The following is an 18,637-nucleotide window of genomic DNA, read 5'->3' on the forward strand; positions in this document are numbered from 1 at the left end:
CATTGCCTTCTCTGGTATGAGCTTCATAGTGGAATGGAATTGACGGAGGAAAGAGTCATTTACCTTGCAGATAGACCAATATAAATTATCCAAACAGAAGAACAGAGAGAAAGAAGATTGGGGGGACAGAAAAGAACAGAGGCTCAGGGACCTGAGGGACAATATCATCAGTGTTGACATTCATGTCATTAGGATCCAGAGAGAGGAGAAGGAGATTGTGACTGATAATGGACAAACACATCCCAACATTAGATAAGGACACAAGTTTATAGATTTAAGAAGCTAAGTAAACCAAAATAGGAGAAGCTCAAAGAAAAGCATGCTTACAAAATAATTAAACTGTTGGAAACTTAAAGAAGTAACAGTGTGGTTTATGGTGGTCTTTGGTCACAGATATGAGCTATTAGACTTTGTTTTTTGCTGTTCTTGGCAATGTTGCTATGTGAAGTGGCCCTATGTATCATAACTGAAATATTTTTTAGTGACTTTAAAAGGACTTGTCATGTATTTTCTTCCATGTGGGAACTTATAATTGGACCAAATGTATTTTTAATTAGTAAGGTAGGTTTTCAGTAAGAAAACTCTCTGGAAAATGCTATTTGTTAGTCCATAGGGAAAAAGCTAAAACATCAGAATATCTCTTTGATGAGGGTACATTCTCTCAGTCTTTACAATTTACATTTTAATTGTTTGTCAGGGCCATGGCAGTAGACTTAATTTTGAAACATCTTTGCCATTATTTACCTACCCAGTGGGGAATTTAATTAAAGGGGAAACACTTCCCAAGAGACTAAGGCTAAGAGATGGTAGCTTTATTGTCACATACGCTCACATTTAATATTTGTATATACATATAGTACACTGCATGGTGTCTGGCACATCAGACAAAAATACCAAGGTTAATTCTCGTCTTCATTTCTGGAGAAGACATATCTTTTGCCATCCTCTGTTTATCTAAAAATCAATTAAATTTTTAGTCTTTGTAATACATTTACATAAGCTAATGTCTGGTTCTTAGTTTTCATGTAATCACTGTACATATAAAGGGAAAATCATTTGATTATTTTGAGATTCAGTGTAAAGCTGATCAAGCAAGAAAGCTGTCAATTCTCCCAGTAGGTTTTGTTTTAGTATTTCAAGAGGGTAACATAGACAGTGCCTGGGGAAAGAAATTGAAAAATTTGTTAATTTTTTTATTTCTTTCAACATGCATCTGAAAGTTTGAGTTCTCTAGGTTGCATACTTAAAATTATTTAAATTAATTAGAATTACCTTTCTAAAGAACAATTGACTAATTTTGTTTAAAAATAGCTTTTTGTTCTGTTTCTTCTTAAGACAGTGTATGAATTTCCTGTATTACATTTACCAGTTATGAATAAGAATTTGAGTTTTGGTCACAAAAATAATACCAGGGATCTTAGAAGACTATTTTCCAAAATTAATTATTAGATATTTGAATTTTCAGAAATTTGGTAATAGATAATAAGTTTAGTGGTATAAGTTTTCTTCTAACATGATCACAATAGTAAAAAATGTTTATCAGTTTTCACAATCAGTAACCAGACCAAAAAATAAAAAATAATTGCAATTGCAAGCCATACTGGAAACATGATAGACAATATAAAATAATTACATACAGTTTGGGGAATATAAGTAGAGTGATGTGGTAAGTGGAAGTACATACATGCACGTTTTTGTCCTCCCCCTGGCCAGTCTCTGTTTTTGGTTGGTGTGTTTAATCCATTTACATTTAAAATAATTATCAATACATATGATCCTGTTTGGAGAAGGCAGTGGCAACCCACTCCAGTGTTCTTGCCTGGAGAATCCCAGGGATGGGGGAGCCTGGTGGGCTGTCGTCTATGGGGTTGCACAGAGTCAGACACGACTGAATTGACTTAGCAGCAGCATGATCCTATTACGGTTTTCTAATTTGTCTCAAGCTTATTTTGGGTAGATCTTTTCCTCCTTTCGTGTTTCCTGCCTAGGAAGTTCCTTTAGCATTTGTTGTAAAGCTGGTTTGGTGGTGCTGAATTCTCTTTAACTTTTGCTTGTCTGTAAAGCTTTTGCTTTCTCCATCAAATCTGAACTAGAGTCTTGCTGGGTAAAATATTCTTGGTTGCAGGTTCTTCCCTCATCACTTTAAAATAAATCATGCTGTTCCCTACTGGCTTGTAGAGTTTCTGTTGAGAAATCAGCTGATAAGTTATGAGAGTTCCCTTATATGTTATTTGTCATTTTTCTCTTGTTGCTTTTAATATTTTTGTCTTTAATTTTCACCAGTTTGATTACTATGTGTCTTGGTGTGTTCCTCCTTGGGTTTATTCTGCCTGGGACTCTTTGTGCTTCCGGGACGTGGTTGACTATTTCCTTTCCCAAATTAGGGAAATTTTCAGGTATTATCTCTTCAACTATTTTCTCAGATCCTCTCTCTCTCTTCTCCTTCTGGGACCCTATAATGCAAATGTTGGTGCATTTAATGTTGTGTTAGAGGTCTCTTAGGTTGTCCTCATATTTTTTTTTTCATCCTTTTTTTTCATATTCTGTTTTGTGGCAGTGATTTCCACCATCCTGTCTTCCCGGTCACTTATCTGTTCTTCTGCCTGTTATTCCGTTATTGATTCCTTCCAGTGTATCATTGGAAAGACTGATGCTGAAGCGGAAACTCCAATACTTTGGCCACCTCATGCAAAGAGTTGACTCATTGGAAAAGACCCTGATGCTAGGAGGGATTGGGGGCAGGAGGAGAAGGGGACGACAGAGGATGAGATGGCTGGATGGCATCACCCACTCAATGGACATGAGTTTGGGTAAACTCCGGGAGTTGGTGATGGACAGGGAGGCCTGGCGTGCTGCGATTCATGGGGTCGCAAAGAGTTGGACACGACTGAGCGACTGAACTGAACTGAACAGTGTATTGTTCATCTCTGTTTGTTCTTTAGTTCTTCTAGGTCGTTGGTAAACATTTCTTGCATCTTCTCCATTCTGTTTCCAAGATTCTGGATCATCTTCACTGTCATTATTCTGAATTCTTTTTCTGGAAGGTTGCTTATCTCTACTCCGTTTAGTTGCTTTTCTGAGATTTTTATCTTATCCCTTCATCTGGGACATGATCCTCTGCCTTTTCATTTTGCTTAACTTTCTGTGACATGGTTTTCATTCTAATGGCTGTGGGATTTTCTTGCTTCTTCTGTCTTGCCTTCTGGTGGATGAGGTGTCTTGTTGTGGTTTCTCCTTTGTCTTTGGACATGGGGTATCTTTTTTTGGTGAGTTCCAGTGTCCTGTCAGTCATTGTTCAACAGCTAGTTGCAGTTTCAGTGCTCTGCTGTCTTGAATCGATCTCCAGTTTTGTTTTGTTTTGTTTTGGCTGTGCTGAGTCTTTGTTGCTGAGTGGGCTTTTCTCTAGTTACAGGGAGCGAGGCTACTCTTTGTGGTACATGGTCTTCTCCTTTTGATATCTTTTCTTGCTGTGGAGCGTGGGCTCTGGGGCTCAGGGCTTCAGTAGTTGTGGCATGTGGGTCCAGTAGTTTCACTTCCTGAGCTCTGGAGCTCGGTAGTTGTGGTGCGTGGGCCTAGTTGCTCCATGGTGTGTGGGATCTTCCTGGACCAGGGATTGAACCCACATCTGCACTGGCAGGCAGACTTCTTTACCATCAGGGAAGCCTGTGGTATGAGTTTTGAAATTTTATTTTTATAGTAACAGTATGTTATTATAGTAATGTTGGTTTGGTATAAGATCATTGTATAAAAGATTTAATCAGCACTTATCTGACTTTAGTTATTAATGAGTCAAAAACTTTTTTTAAGTTAGTTTATTTTAATTGGAGGATAATTACTTTACAATATTGTGGTGGTTTTTGCCATACATCGACGTGAATCAGCCATAAGTGCAATATATACCCCCATCCTGAACCTCCCTCCCCCTCCCTCCCTACCCTATCCCTCTGGATTGTCCCAGAGCACCAGTTTGGGGTACCCCACTTCATGTATTGAACTTGCACTAGTCATCTATTTTATATATGGTAAATATACATGTTTCAATGCTATTCTCTCAAATCATCCCACCCTTGCCTTCTTCCACACAGAACAAAAGTCTGTTCTTTACATCTGTGTCTCTTTTGCTGCCTTGAATATAGGATTGTTATTAATGTCTTTTTAAATTCCATATATACGTGTTGATATACTGTACTGGTGTTTCTCTTTCTGATTCATTTCACTCTGTATAATAGGCTCCAGTTTCACCCACTTCTTTAGAACTGACTCAAATGTGTTCTTTTTCTTAGCTGAGTAAAACTCCATTGTGTTTATGTACCTTACCTGTTTTTCTGCCGATGGACATCTAGGTTGATTCCATGTCTTGTAAGTGCTGCAATGAACATTAGGGTATTTGTGTCTCTTTCAGTTCTGCTTTCCTCAGTGTGTTTGTCCAGCATTGGATTGCTGGGTCATATGGCAGTTCTATTTCCAGTTTTTTTAAGGAATCTCCGCCCTGTTCTCCATAGTGGCTGTACTAGTTTGCATTCCCACCAACAGTGTAAGAGGGTTCCCTTTTCTCCACACCCTCTCCAGCATGTATTGTTTGTAAACTTTTTGATGGCAGCTATTCTGACCAGTGTTAGATGGTACCTCATTGTGGTTTTGATTTGCATTTCTCTGATAATGAGTGATGTTGAGCCTCTTTTCATGTGATTCTTTAGCCACCTGTATGTCTTCTTTGGAGAAATGTTAGTTTAGTTCTTTTGCAAACTTTTTGATTGGGTTGTTTGTTTTTCTGGTATTGAGTTGTATGAGCTACTTGTATGTTTTGGAGATTAATTCGTTGTCAGTTGTTTCCTTTGCTATTATTTTCTCCCATTCTGAAGGCTGCCTTTTCACCTTGCTTATGGTTTCCAAAAACTTTTGTTTTCTTATTTGTATGTTTTCTGGCATTTCTCCTGAGATCTAGGAATTTAACATTTCTGATGTTTTTTGCACTGTTGGCCTGTTACATTATGGTAAAGTTATCTGCTTTTACAGACAGTATAATTAATATCAAAAAGTGATGAAGATAATAAATATAAATAATGGCTCCGGGTTTTAAGTTTTCCCTTCTTTTTTGTTTTATTCAGCCACTTTAACTTTTTAGCTCAGGATTAGCATTCTGAAACATTTTTACTGAGTATCCCTTGGAGAGAATAGGCTTCTATTTGGAGCAGTGACCTTTAGCTCTTCTCCTGCTCCAAAGCATGATGGAAAGTTGTCTTGTCTCCTCCACACTGTACAAAAGAATTCTTTGTCCTTTGGGGCTAACAAGTTAACAGCTTCAGTGACATGAAGCTAGTCTTTCAGGGGCATAGCTGAGTAATTCAACTCAAATGAGAAAATATAAGAAAAAGACTTCTTTAACTGGAATGGGTAAAAGAGATGGGAAGTTGAGAAATTACAGGAAATTTAAACTCATATTAATGCCTTTTATATATGGCTGTAGAAAGGGCTCCTGGCTTAACTGACCTGATTATGTCTGTCTTTCTAATCAATACTGATCATTGTTATCCTGTTAATTTTATAAAAATAATTGTGTCCATTCTTATCAGTATATCACACATGGATACATCTGACACAACGTAATGTCTTTATTTTATTTTCAGCTGATGGCTAAAAACCATTCAGTAAAACTTACTATATGGCCTTTTAATAATTCAGCTAAAAAGTTGCTTGGAGGTTTTGTTGGGTTATTAAGATATTTGTCCACTTCCATTTGTTTAAAAGAAACCTTATTAACATGTTGAATTTCCTTTTACTGTGCTTCTTTTTTATCTGAGCCTGTTTCTGTGCACAGCTTTGAACTTCAAAGGGCAGTATGATGGAAGATGTACAAGCCCACAAATAAGGTTTAGACATTGCATTTTTGGTTTTTAAACTTCTCTTTCTCTGTGCCTTGTGGTTTTTCACTGTTATATAATATCAAGTCCCTTAATGTATCATAAGTAGTTCTTGATATTTGTGTTAAATAAGAAGGACTACTCTAAGACTTGAAGAGTTTTTCTGATTCACCATCAGGGCTTGAAAAAGAATTTGTATTAAGTGTTAAGAGAAACACATACATATTCCCATGTAATTTATATTTTAACCAAAGTTTTCTCTAAGCCTTTATCTTGCTCATTGACATGTAATAATCAAGGTCATTGTAGAGCACTGAAGTTACTTGAGTTGCTGGAGCTTGTTATGTATATTTGAGATGTATTATGTAATAGAAACTCAAGGCATGCTGAAAAAGTTTTATGATCCTTCAGTTTTATTTTATGTTTATTATTGACCATGTAAACGGTAGTTCTGTTGAAAAAGGGTTTATAATGTAGCAGTAGGTAGCTTACAAAAGCCTTTTAGGAGTGTGCTTTTACTCCTTCTAATACAAGGCAGTGTGATAACTGGAAGGAGTTAGAGCTGTGTTTTGTAGAATACTCTTTCTATACATTGTTAATAGGTAATACACAGGATAAAAAGGGTTCTTTAGTTAATTAAGTTTGGAAAACACAGGATTAAGCAGTGGTAATTAGATTTGTTTCCTGAAGGGCTTCTAAGAATTTTTCTTATGGTGATGTGTTTTATGAATTCCTGAGGAGGGATGAGTCTACCAGAGTTTGAAAAGTTTGGAAACATAGGATGAACTTTACAATAAATACACTATTGCTCCTGTGTTTACAGGCTTTTGGGGCATTTTATATCCTCTTTCTTATGCTTTTTTCTGATTAATGTTTGGATCCATTGCTGTAATTCTAAAGGTACTTCCTCTGAAGTGTATCCGGAGTTTAAAGAAAAATACTTGAGCATATGTTTTAAAAATGTAACTAGCATACTGTTTAAAATTAAGTTCATCCCGTATTTCTCTCTCGTATGGACTAGTGTATATTATAAAGGGCCTCTCAAATATTTTAATTATGGAGGCTTTTTTAACATAGATCATTTGCAGGGACTAGTGTTCCTTGGAACATACTTCAAGAAACAGGGCTGCCCTTAAAATAATTCCCAATTTGATTATTTCCTGAGATGTTTTGTTTTTATAATGTAGAAGAGATATTTCTGATATTTGCTATATCATATTCACTGTTGGATTTTGATTTGCTATTATTATTCCAATTTTACAAATTACTAGTTTTGTGATTAAGCTTCAGTTTTTGCATCTGGAGTGGAGATGGCAATAAAAGTTACTTTTTAGGGTTATTGTGAATATTAAGGCAAATCTTCCATGTAACACATTTATCATAGTTGCCTGGTGTAGAATAGATAAAGGTTGTTGTTAGGGGGAGTTATATGTGCACATGTTTCTCTAACATTTAGAGATGGATGGTTGGTTTATCTATGGCCTTGTCCTTAAATTTTTCTTAGAATGAGTCACATGGCTAGATGCTATATTTGAAACTTGAAGAGGAAAGCCTCTTGGTTTTATAGTTTTTTTTTATAAACAGAAAATAGATTCTCTAGCTATCTGTGGCAATTAATATAACAGGGTGCATTTTGGGCTCTTTGTATTCTGTAGCAAAAATATGTCGTCCTCTCTGAGAGCTAAAGCATCTGTGGTTAGGCCATTGATGCTTTCACGTTGCTTGAGGGAAGAGTTCAGCCAGGTTCTGAAGTGTCCATGTAAACATACATGCCTTGAAAATTAAGTGCTCTTGAGAATTGTGTATGACATTCGTAAGGAGGCGGTGTCTCGAGGCTTTCCCACTTTTCCTGTATGTTTGTTGGAATGTGTCCAACAGTCCATGACGTGTGTTGCTCATCTGTTCTGTAGGGGAGTCAGCACGTAATCACTGCAGGCAGAATAATGAGAGCCTAGTTAAATGAGGTCAGAGTGGTTGAAAGAAATTGCTTATAAAAAAAAAAAGAAATTGCTTTTAACTGTTCAAAATAAAACCATCAGGCATATATCCTCTAAGAGTGGATACAAATACATATGTGTGGTTGAGTCCCTACACTGTTACCTGAAACTGTCACAGCATTGTTTGTTAATCGGCTAAACCCCAGTACAAAATAAAAAAAAAAAAAAGTATATCCTTTAGCATTTCTTGTAGTGCAGGACTGTTGGCAATAAATTCTTTTAGCTTTCCTGTATCTGAAAATAGCCATAAGAAAGAAAATGAATATACAGGGCTCTTTTCAAGAACAGTGATAAGAATGATGGTGTTTCCAGGAACAAATATCAATATATACTAGACAGACAACAAAGTTAATTAATTTTTGTAAAGAAAATTTTAGAGTTATGGCTTTTTCTTTTCTAATTGGTATGTGTATTATTAATAATAAAGAGAATTAGTATTTAATATTTTAACTGAAGAAAAGAAGCACAAATTGGAGAGCAAATAAAACAGATTTACAAAAATTTACATAAGTGATATTTATATATATGGTGTTTAACTGCTTTGAAACCTTGGGCTCAAGTTCTCAGAAGTAGTTGGTCTCACATGACAATGGTTTAAATGCTTTATATTTTTTATATTCTTTTTACGATTCTTAATTATTTAGATTCTCTAAAACTATGAATAATGAAGTATTTCTTTTTATTTCTTGTTACTTAAAATAGCATTAATGCCAGTTTCAGAGGGAGACTTATTTTATTCTTGCATATTTTCTTTCACATTTGTCTGCGTAGTAAACATACATGTTTATTGAACTTTGTTAAAGTTATATCATAAACAGTTTTTTAAATGTGATCACATAACCATCATAATTTTAGTTTTTAATGACTGTGTCATATTTTGCATGTGTCTCCTCCTCTGTTAAACAGTTAATTTATTTAAAAAAATCTGTTATAAACAATACTGTGGTTAATATATTTGTGCAAATAGGATATAATTTCTTTTTGTCTCATAGATAAATTCCCAGGATTTATGTTTATTGTATTTAAATGTGTGGTATTTTACTTTGCATATCATTTTATTTTGCAGATACTTATATAATGCTAGTTCTGTGTGCCAGGATGGTTAAGTAACTTGCTCAAAGTCACAGAGCTAGTAAGTGGCTGAGCAGTCTGGCTCCAGTCTGTGCTCTTTATAACTTCGCTATGATACCTCTTTTGACACATTTTGCCGGTTAGCTCTCTCATAAAAGAGTTAAACTTACTTTTAGTCATTTTAAGCACAACTTAGCAGGATGATCATTTTTAAAACAGGTAACCAATTCAGCAGGTATAAAATAATATACTTTCATTCAGTAAAACACTTGACAAAGATTAATTTTAAAAAATGTAAAGCTGTAAGTTGTTTTTGTTCATAAAAAAGGCTTTCTATTTGATTGCTTTCTACCACTAGAAATTTAATAGAAAGGGGAAAATTGACCTGTCTTTTTTGACTGATCACGTTGTTTATTAACTTTGTTTAGCAAGTATTTTGTAGTATAGATAATAAATTGTGCATAAAAATATCACAATTTGAAAAGAATTTTACTTGTCAGTGACAGTTTTATTTAAGGTGAGTATTTTAAATTCTAAGGGCGTGACTTGTTCATAGTTGAAAATTAAAAACCATGCAGCATGATGTAAATTAAATGTCTTCTAGTCTCAATCCACTGGACGCGTAAAACCATCCACTATCACATCTGCCATTCTTTTTTAAATTATTTTTAATTGAAGGAAATCACAATATTGTGTTGGTTTCTGCTGTACATCTAATTACAATGTTGTGTTGATTTCTGCTCTACATCAACATGGATTAACCATAGGTATACACATGTCCCCTCCCTCTTGAGCATCTGCTATTCTTATTTTCCAGTCATAAGTACTATTAACTATTTGTAAGAATTTTTTTTAATGTGAAAATCTTCTCTTCCCTTCCCCTCCCCCCCTTCCCCTACCTTCCTTTCTTTTTGCTCATGGAGCCGTGACTTCTTTGGAATTGTAAATATTCTTTTGAAATATGGAGCTCAGCTAAATGAACTTCATTTGGCATACTGCCTGAAGTATGAGAGGTTTTCAGTATTTCGCTACTTTTTGAAGAAATGCTGCCCATCAACACCATGGGACCACATATCTGAATTTATAAATCACGCAGTAAAAGCACAAACAAAATATAAAGAATGGTTGCCATCTCTGCTGCTTGCTGGATTTGACCCACTGAATCTCCTGTGCAGTTCCTGGTAAGAAATCCTACCATTGTGGACCTTACTCTTTCATTTCCCCCAATTTCTTGAAATCCCTGTGTTGGGAGGAGGTTGTTATTGTGTGTGTTTTGATTGTGATGGCTATGTTGGGATGAAGGAATTGGGGACCTGCTAATAGTGAGATTGAATGTAAGGATAGTTGTTGTTTATTGCTAAGTCGTGTCTGACTCTTTTGTGACCCCATGGACTGTAGCCCACCAAGCTCCCCTGTCCTTGGGAGTTTTCAGGCAAGAATACGGGAATGGGTTGCTATTTCCTTCACCAGGGGATCTTTCCAGCTCAGGAATCAAACCTGCGTCTCCACTTGGCAGGCAGATTCTTTACCACTGAGCCACTGGGAACCCTGAATGTAAGGATAGAATCCTAGAAAAAGGTTGGAGGCGGCTAGAAGGGAACAGAAAGGAATGGGTGCCAGTGAATCCTCTCGGGAGGGCTATTTCTTCTACTTGGGCCATCCCTCATACTGCTTTTAAAACACCTGCAACAGAATGGTTGTAGTAGCTTTGGCGATTTTTAGCATCCCTTATACAACTAGATTGAATACTCCTATCCTGTAGCGTCTTGTCTATTTGAACTTAGTCTCTCTCAATAAATACTGATATCTGAAGCAGCTGAGGATACAACTGTTTACCTCAAGTGGTTTCTCAGAAGGGCAGTGCCTATGAGTGATTATATGAAAGTTGAGTCAGAATTTTTCTAGGGCAAAAGGATAAAAACTTTTTTTTTAAAATATTTTTTTTCCATTTATTTTTATTAGTTGGAGGCTAATTACTTTACAATATTGTAGTGGTTTTTGCCATACATTGACATGAATCAGCCATGGATTTACGTGTATTCCCCATCCCGATCCCCCCTCCCACCTCCCTCCCCACCCCATCCCTCTGGGTCTTCCCAGTGCACCAGCCCTGAGCACTTGTCTCATGCATCCAACCTGGGCTGGTGATTTGTTTCACCCTTGATAATATACATGTTTCGATGCTGTTCTCTCAAAACATCCCACCCTCTCCTCCCACAGAGTCCAAAAGTCTGTTCTATACATCTGTGTATACACAAGCCTTTGCAGGAGTTACGTGTCTAGATGGACTGAGAAATTATTGATAATTGTAGCAGTGAGAGAACTCTTTTGGTCTGATAATTTAAGTCAAGTGAGAAAATAGAATAAAAGTCTCTAGGAATCTAGAGAACATGGGTGTTTTATAAAATATCAATGAAATATTTGGAAGATTTCATTTTTGTGCTTCAGAACTATTATTTGCTAAAATAATGTTTAGGCAAGTACTGAAATTTTGGATTTCAGCAGAAGAGTGCTTAGATATCTTGTTATTTAAATTTTGCTTTTCAAAGAGGTCCTCTCTGGGATTCATGCAGGCAACACTGGTGCTTCCTACTTGTAAATTTAATTTGCATTTCTGTGACTCCATCTTCCACCTGGTGGCCTCTCCATCTATGTTGTAAACAAAAAATCTTTATTTGGCAGATCTTTATTTATCTCACCTTTTTATTATGTCTACCATAATATAGAATTCAACAATTTTCTCTAAGCAGAGATTTAAAATTTTAGGTTTAGGACTATCATGTCTTTCTGATACAGAATGTTTCAGTTTGGTGGCTTGTGAGGAAAACCTGCTGTCTGATAGGTGGTTTGAGGAATATAGAAGGAAAGCAAAATTTACATACATGCTCTAATCTCGACTTTACTTTTTGTTTATAATTTACAGTGGTTTGAGTCCCTGATTGTATTTACTTCTTTCTCCAGCAGTTGATTGATTAATACATAGTTACCTGTCAAGTACTCATTGTTGTAATTCTCTGTATACCATTTCAATAAATTTTCACAAAAATTCATAGTATTTTTTTGATAACAGATATAAAATTATTGACAATTAATTAAGAAATCTAATTTTTAAAAGTTATTTGTATATGTTTACTTGTCCTAACAAACCCCCTTTACATGTGCACATGTGCATGCACACATACATTCACTGCTGAGATGTAAACACTCACTACTGAATGCTATATCTAGCTATTAACAGAGCTATTTAAGTACCTTTAACTTTTCACTTAGTGGATTTTATTGTTGTGTCTGGGCTTCTGACAGCTAGTAGCAGTTGCCCCTCACCATTCCCTCCCCAAAATGCTACTGTAAATCCAGCTCATAGATAACTGTGGGCAGTCCTGGCAGTGTGTTCCCTTTCCTCTGTCACTCCATTTTGTTCTTACTCCCAAGGCACCCACATTTTTCTCAACTATGCTCCTTGTGTTTTACTACTGAAGCTACTTACTTGGCTCTATCTTACTTCCTATTACTTTCAGCCTTCATGCTCCATTCTGGTTTTTAGTTTGTTTATTTCTTTAACCATCATTTAAACTATTGCCTGATATACAGTAGCTACTATGATTGATTCTTTACTATTAACTCATTTAATATAAAATATAGTAGATACTATTATCCTTAATTTATGGAGAAAGGGATTGAGGCACAGAGTGTTCGACATACTTGGCCAAAGTTCACACAGCTATTTAGTGCTAGAGCTTAAGATTTGGACCCAGGCTGTCCAGTAGTATGGCTCAAGTCTGTCTTTGTAGCCCCTATGCTATTATTACTGCCTTAGTCCTGTATATCCCCAGGTTTGTGGTAATTTTGTCACTTAATTTCAGGTACCTTGTTAGTCGCTCAGTTGTGTCTGACTGTTTGCAACCCCATGCACTGTAGCTCACCAGGCTCCTCTGTCCATGAAATTCTCCAGTCAAGAATACTGGGGTGGGTATCTGTTCCCTGCTCCAGGGGATCTTCCCAATCCAGGTATAGCTCCCGGGTAGTTTGCATTGCAGGCAGAGTCTTCACCATCTGAGTGACAAGGGTACTTTAATCTGTTGCCTAAACTGGAGGAATATGGGCCAACTTTTCTATTTCCTATTCCTAAATTAGGAATAACCTCTATAAGGAAAAAATTAAATGTATCCTCTTTTCTTTTCCTCCTCAGGCAACTACATAGACTGTTGGAAGAAAAGGGAATTATTTAGCTTTATCCTACTAAAAGGCTCCTAAAATAGTCTTCTGTCCCTAGTTCTTCTATGGGGTTCCCTGCCCCTCATGTGAAAACTTGCCCATTTGAGAATTTTTTGTGGTAATAAGCCACTGGGTTTGTGCTTTGTTTATTGGATGTGTTTGGATAGAAAAAAGTTAATAAACAGTAAACTACATATTATTTTTAGTAAATTGTAAAACTTTCAGCTATTGAATTGAGAACAAAAATTGCATGTATTTTACTCTGAAGGAATAACTTTAGTTACTTTATATTTATTAGAAAAAACACGATGGGAAATTTCACTTTAGCAGTAAAAATGCATAACATGGTCAAATTTTTGTTTGCTAATCTTTTATTGAATGGATAAAGCCAGTGTTTATGCTGAATGTGATGGATGTTTTGCTTTCTTTGATCAGTTTACATTCAAAGAACTGTTATAAAAAATTATCCCATAAAAATTCCAATATGCTGTTAAAGTGGATTTTGGTTGTATTTTATTTATATCACATGTAAGTCTCTTGCTTAATCTTTGTCATGTGAATTATAAATGTCTTTCCTAGATATTGCTTGTCTTAAATAGTCTTTAAAAATGTATCTGACTCCCCCAAAAAAAAAAAAAAAATGTATCTGACTAAATAATTGCCTGTCACAATATGAGCTACAGAGTTGAAATATTTTAATGCAACACTAGGTATCCCTCACACCCTCAATGCAATAGACAAATAATAGAAAGTGAATGTCATCTGTGCATTTAGTTGATTAACTGTCAATTGTTTATGTTGTACAGCTGCTTTGTACAGTGTAATGATCAATGTAGTACAGTAACCATACATTTTTAGTGGCACTGTCAGCATTGGTAAAATACTCAACATTATATTAACTAAAGCTGTGTAAACAGATTTATTGTGTGTGTGTTTAGATAACTGCCTAAAAATGACTTTGTGTTTGATCACAGTGAGACTTAAAGCACATTAAGATAGAAAAATGAAACCATTAAAAAAGAAATAAGGAACCGGAACTGAGAAACCTTTGGTGTGGATTCCTAGAAAGTGAAGGAGATTGTTTGCCTTTGAATATATTTTATCATTTCATTTATTCTCAGTGTTTTCTGATAAATTGTGACTTCACTGAGAATTTCTTTAGAAGTAAAATGTTTCCCAGAGTGTTTGTGCTGTAGTTTGTTTTTCCTTATATGAGTGTGCATGTTAGAGAATTAAAAATTTGGGAAATAATTTTCATACTCTAACCAGTCATTTCAAGGATACTTTGGACCCTGAATTACATGAAATAAGTTGTCTTTGAGATGACAAGTTTAGAGTATTACTCAGTTTCTTTCTTTTATTTTTCCCTTTCTTTTGTCCTTGCTCAGTAATGTCTCCAAAAAAGCGACCTTGAAAAGAATTTCTGGTTTTGAAGTAGTCATCAGAGACCCTGATGATTTTATTTTTCTTTGAACAATGTGATGTTAGGGGAGTATCTAATTGAGTACAAGATGAGTAATCTTGTTAGAATTTAGAGTTGTTTTTACGTTTTGACTAAATTTCATGTGTACAATGTTATAAGGCCCACTGAGAATATAGTACTGAAAATTCCAAGCCGGTTCTAGTAATATCAGATATTTATATAGTATTTTATAGTTTTAAAAATCTGTTCACTGTATTGCCTCAGCTACTTTTATGAACAGTCTCCTGAAATACACAGGGTAAGTGTTATTCTCATTTTAGAGACCAGGATCTAGGGCTTAAAGAATTTAGGCAACACGTTTGTAAGCAGTAGAATTGTTAGAAATCAGAACTTTTCCTAGGTCATTGCCCTTTCCATTAGGATTCAAGTACTTATAAAATTTGGGAAGTCTCTTTTGGGTGGGTTGGTAGGAAATCTGACATTATTTTGAAAAAAGAGAGGTAGAACTGTTTGTCTTCAACCACTTCTTTCAGTCCTTAAAGACAAAACTTATTCTGGTGCATCCTCTAGAGTCTCATCTGTAATGGGGAAGGTTCTTGATGACAACCGTTGTAGTAAATCTCTGAGGGTTGGTCAGAAATAAGCCGTCTCTCCCATACACCAGTTTAGGGACAGCTTTGGCTTCCCTGATAGCTCAGTTGGTAAAGAATCTGTCTGCAATGCAGGAGACCTCGGTTCAGTTCCTGGGCCAGGAAGATCCGCTGGAGAAGGGATACATTACCCACTGCAGTATTCTTGGGCTTTCCTTGTGGCTCAGCTGGTAAAGAATCCGCCTGCACGCAGGAGACCTGGGTTCAATCCCTGGGTTGGGAAGATCCCCTGGAGAAGGGAAGGGCTACCCACTCCAGTATTCTGGCCTGGAGAATTCCAAGAACTATATAGTCCATGGGGTTACAATGAGTCGGATATGACTGAGTCACTTTCACTTTTGGGTGTTTAGACTTTATCCTTTCACTGTTAAATTGTGTCTATAAGGATGACCAATCTAGATTTAGCAAGATGGTCCAGTTGGGAGGACATAATGGCATACCCACTAATGACAGTGACACTAAATCTGTCTTTTCTCACCACTGCTGCTGGGGAATGACAAGGCATTCTCCTTCTGCTAGAGTAGAAACTCCTGTTTCATCTATTGGACAACTACATGCACAGTCATTTGAGTTTCCTGTAGGAACCTGATTTGATGATTTTTCATATCCACTGAACTTGCCTTTTGTTTCATGAATTTTTTCTTTGCTGCTGTTGTCTGTCTGCCTCCTCATCAGGATGTTGTAAGAATTGGTATATGGTATTTGTTTTCACAGTGAATCCTTTGTGAATTTTGTGTCTAAATGTATGTTAATATCTTGCCAATGTAGGATTGACTCAGTCAGTGATGACATTCTTATCTTCACTTTGGAGTTTACTAATTGGAGGAGACTTCCTCCAGCTGTTGAAAAGATGCTGTCTGCTCGTGCCTCAAACTCCTCTTGGGCTCTCCAGCAACATATTGGTAAGAAAGTACAATTTTAAAATACATGTCACTACTTTTTTTTCTCTGCCTTATCTAGCTGTGTTGTAATTTTAAGTGATGAGTCACTGGTGAACATAATTAAATTGGGCATCATTTGCATTTTCTTTATGTGGGGAGAGGATGGAACTGCGAGGGAAAATCATACCTGATTTTATAAGTTTAGCCTAAGGAGCATGTAAAGAATAACAGGTATTTAGTGATATTTTAATGATACCCTTTTGTTTTTAGTAAGGGTTATGCAAGCAAAAGTGAATCCTAAAAATTTTGTTGGTCAATATTTAGTTTGTGGTCAGAAAAACGCTAAATGTAATTTTCCTCTTCGGAGTGTGTGTTGATGTGTGTGCTCTGTTTAATATTTTATTGTCTCTAAAAGTAAGTATCACCATTCTTTATTGTTAACTTACTGAATGTATGCCAGTGTGTTGGTAAGATATAACTATGAAGGTGAGCTGGGTAGAAATTTTGTGAATTGATTGATATTTTAAATGAAAACAAATTATCAACTTACCCTCACTTGATTAAAAAAAAAAGCTTTTAAGCTAGTTAAAAAATAAATAAAGAGGATGCAGTAGAAGATTATACACAAGGAAACCAAACTAAACTAAATATAACATAGGCAAAGTATTTCTGTTTACTTATGTAGATTTATTTTCATCTATTTTGTTCACCAGATTATGTCTTAAGTTAGGAAAATTATTTCTTCATTACTATTTTTGCATGAAAATGTCACCCTTCATAAAACATGTTGAATAGGTTTTTAACAAGTGAACTTAGCATATGTAGAAATATCCTCTAATTTCTTGGAAAATTACATTTAAGTAAATTTTCTCAGTCAAAAACAGACATTCAAGAAAATATATTCTTGAACTGAGGTATATTCAAACTCTTGGTGAGGTTTCTTGTTGAAGAAAAAGTGTAATCTGTTTGGAGTCTCTAAATCTTCCAGTACAGAATTTCTTTAATGACAATGTTAAAAAGCTCATGTGCATGTGAGAATTGTATCTGCTCTTGCTAATTATGTGTGCAGTGGTAGAGGGCAAATATCTATTTGGGAACAAAAAGGCAAAAAGAAGGAGTATATGCCAAGTGGGAAAATTACTGCAGCCTATCAATTAGTTAAAGATATGTGAGAGTTTACTCTGAAGACTTTAACATATGGCAGGTTTGTCCAGATGAAGGTAAGAATTGTACATGAATGCATTATTCTGTGGTAGACTAAATACATCAAGGGCTTCTTATTTAATTAGGTACTAGGTAGAGCTTGCTAGGGTAATAATCATTATCTCTTAAGAGGATTTTATTTTGGCTGAAGATTTACAAAAGCCTTTCTCAGAGGTATTAATGTAGCTAATGCTTTTCTAGTCTATTTCTCTTTCCACGACTGCTTTTCTTGGTTCCAGTCACATACGTCCAGCTGACTTTTGGACATCTCCACTTGGTATCCCACATTTTGACATATTCAGAATTTGAAGTTGTCATTTTTCCTATAAATCCTGATGTTCCTTCTGTCTGTTTCCTCGTTCAGAAGGTGAGGTGATTTGGGAGTGCTGCTTACCAAGAGAGTGAGTTATTCCTGGCAGCTGTTTGTTACTTGTTTCATCCATCGCAGGGGTATTCAACAGGGATGATTTTTGCTCCCCACAAGGGCTAGTTTGATTGCCACAATTGGTAGGGGTGCTGTTGCCATCTAGAGGATAGGGGCCAGCGAGATGCTGCTAAATATCCTACAGTGCACAGGACAGCCCCCCACAACAAAGAATTACCTGACCTGAATGTCACTAGTGACCAGGTTTAGAAACCCTGATCCACCTTGACTCTTGTGTTGCCCAGTGCTATAAAGGTCTTTTACTCCTATACTAGGAAGACTTTTTAAACCCTGTTCTTACTGCGAACTACTCAAGAAATGCTTGTGTTCTTGGTTTCACAAGATACTCTCAGTTATTCCAGATATTCCACTGAGAATATCTTCTGCAGGTAACAGGAGCTGTTATGATGATAGATTTTAAGTAAGGCTGGAAGGAAGAGATATGCCTGTCTACTCACTTGCCTGAGTTTCAAATGGGATTGTGATTCTCTTCCTTTCTGTTGTTCAAGACTGTCTTCATGTACCCCACTCTTCTTTTTCCTTCAGTTTTCAGGACATTCAGTTTCTGTATGTTGGTCATCTGTACTCTGCCCTCCTTTATTTGGATTTTGAAATACAGGATTTCTAAGCAAAAGCATGGCCAGAGTTTTAACACTGAAGGTGGTAGGCTCAGAAACACACTTCTTTGATTACCTTTCTAAGTATAGGACAGTCTTGCTCTCACCCCAGTTTCTCCAGTAATTTATCATGAAAGCTACCTTGTCAAAATATTTCTTTAATTTTTTTTGGAAAGAATGCTTCTTGTGGCTCTGCTACTGTTGGTAAGCCCCTAGAATAATTTCAGTTCTCTAGCTCCTTTAAGTATACCAGTATCTATCCCAAGGAAAAGATTTTCTGTATTCTTTTCCTAAG

General features: G+C 36.0%; 1 protein-coding gene across 1 annotated transcript in view; it reads left to right on the forward strand.

The window, feature by feature from the left end:
- ASB3 (ankyrin repeat and SOCS box containing 3) overlaps positions 1-18,637 on the forward strand; it is a 119,049-nt gene that overhangs the window by 83,797 nt on the left and 16,615 nt on the right. Inside the window, exons 8-9 of the mRNA XM_043918018.1 lie at positions 9,853-10,110; positions 15,986-16,119. Of these exons, the coding sequence (XP_043773953.1) occupies positions 9,853-10,110; positions 15,986-16,119 (392 nt within the window). The remainder of the gene's footprint in view (positions 1-9,852; positions 10,111-15,985; positions 16,120-18,637) is intronic.

This window comes from Cervus elaphus, chromosome 11 (genome assembly GCF_910594005.1).
Source record: "Cervus elaphus chromosome 11, mCerEla1.1, whole genome shotgun sequence".
Classification (NCBI taxonomy): domain Eukaryota; kingdom Metazoa; phylum Chordata; class Mammalia; order Artiodactyla; family Cervidae; genus Cervus; species Cervus elaphus.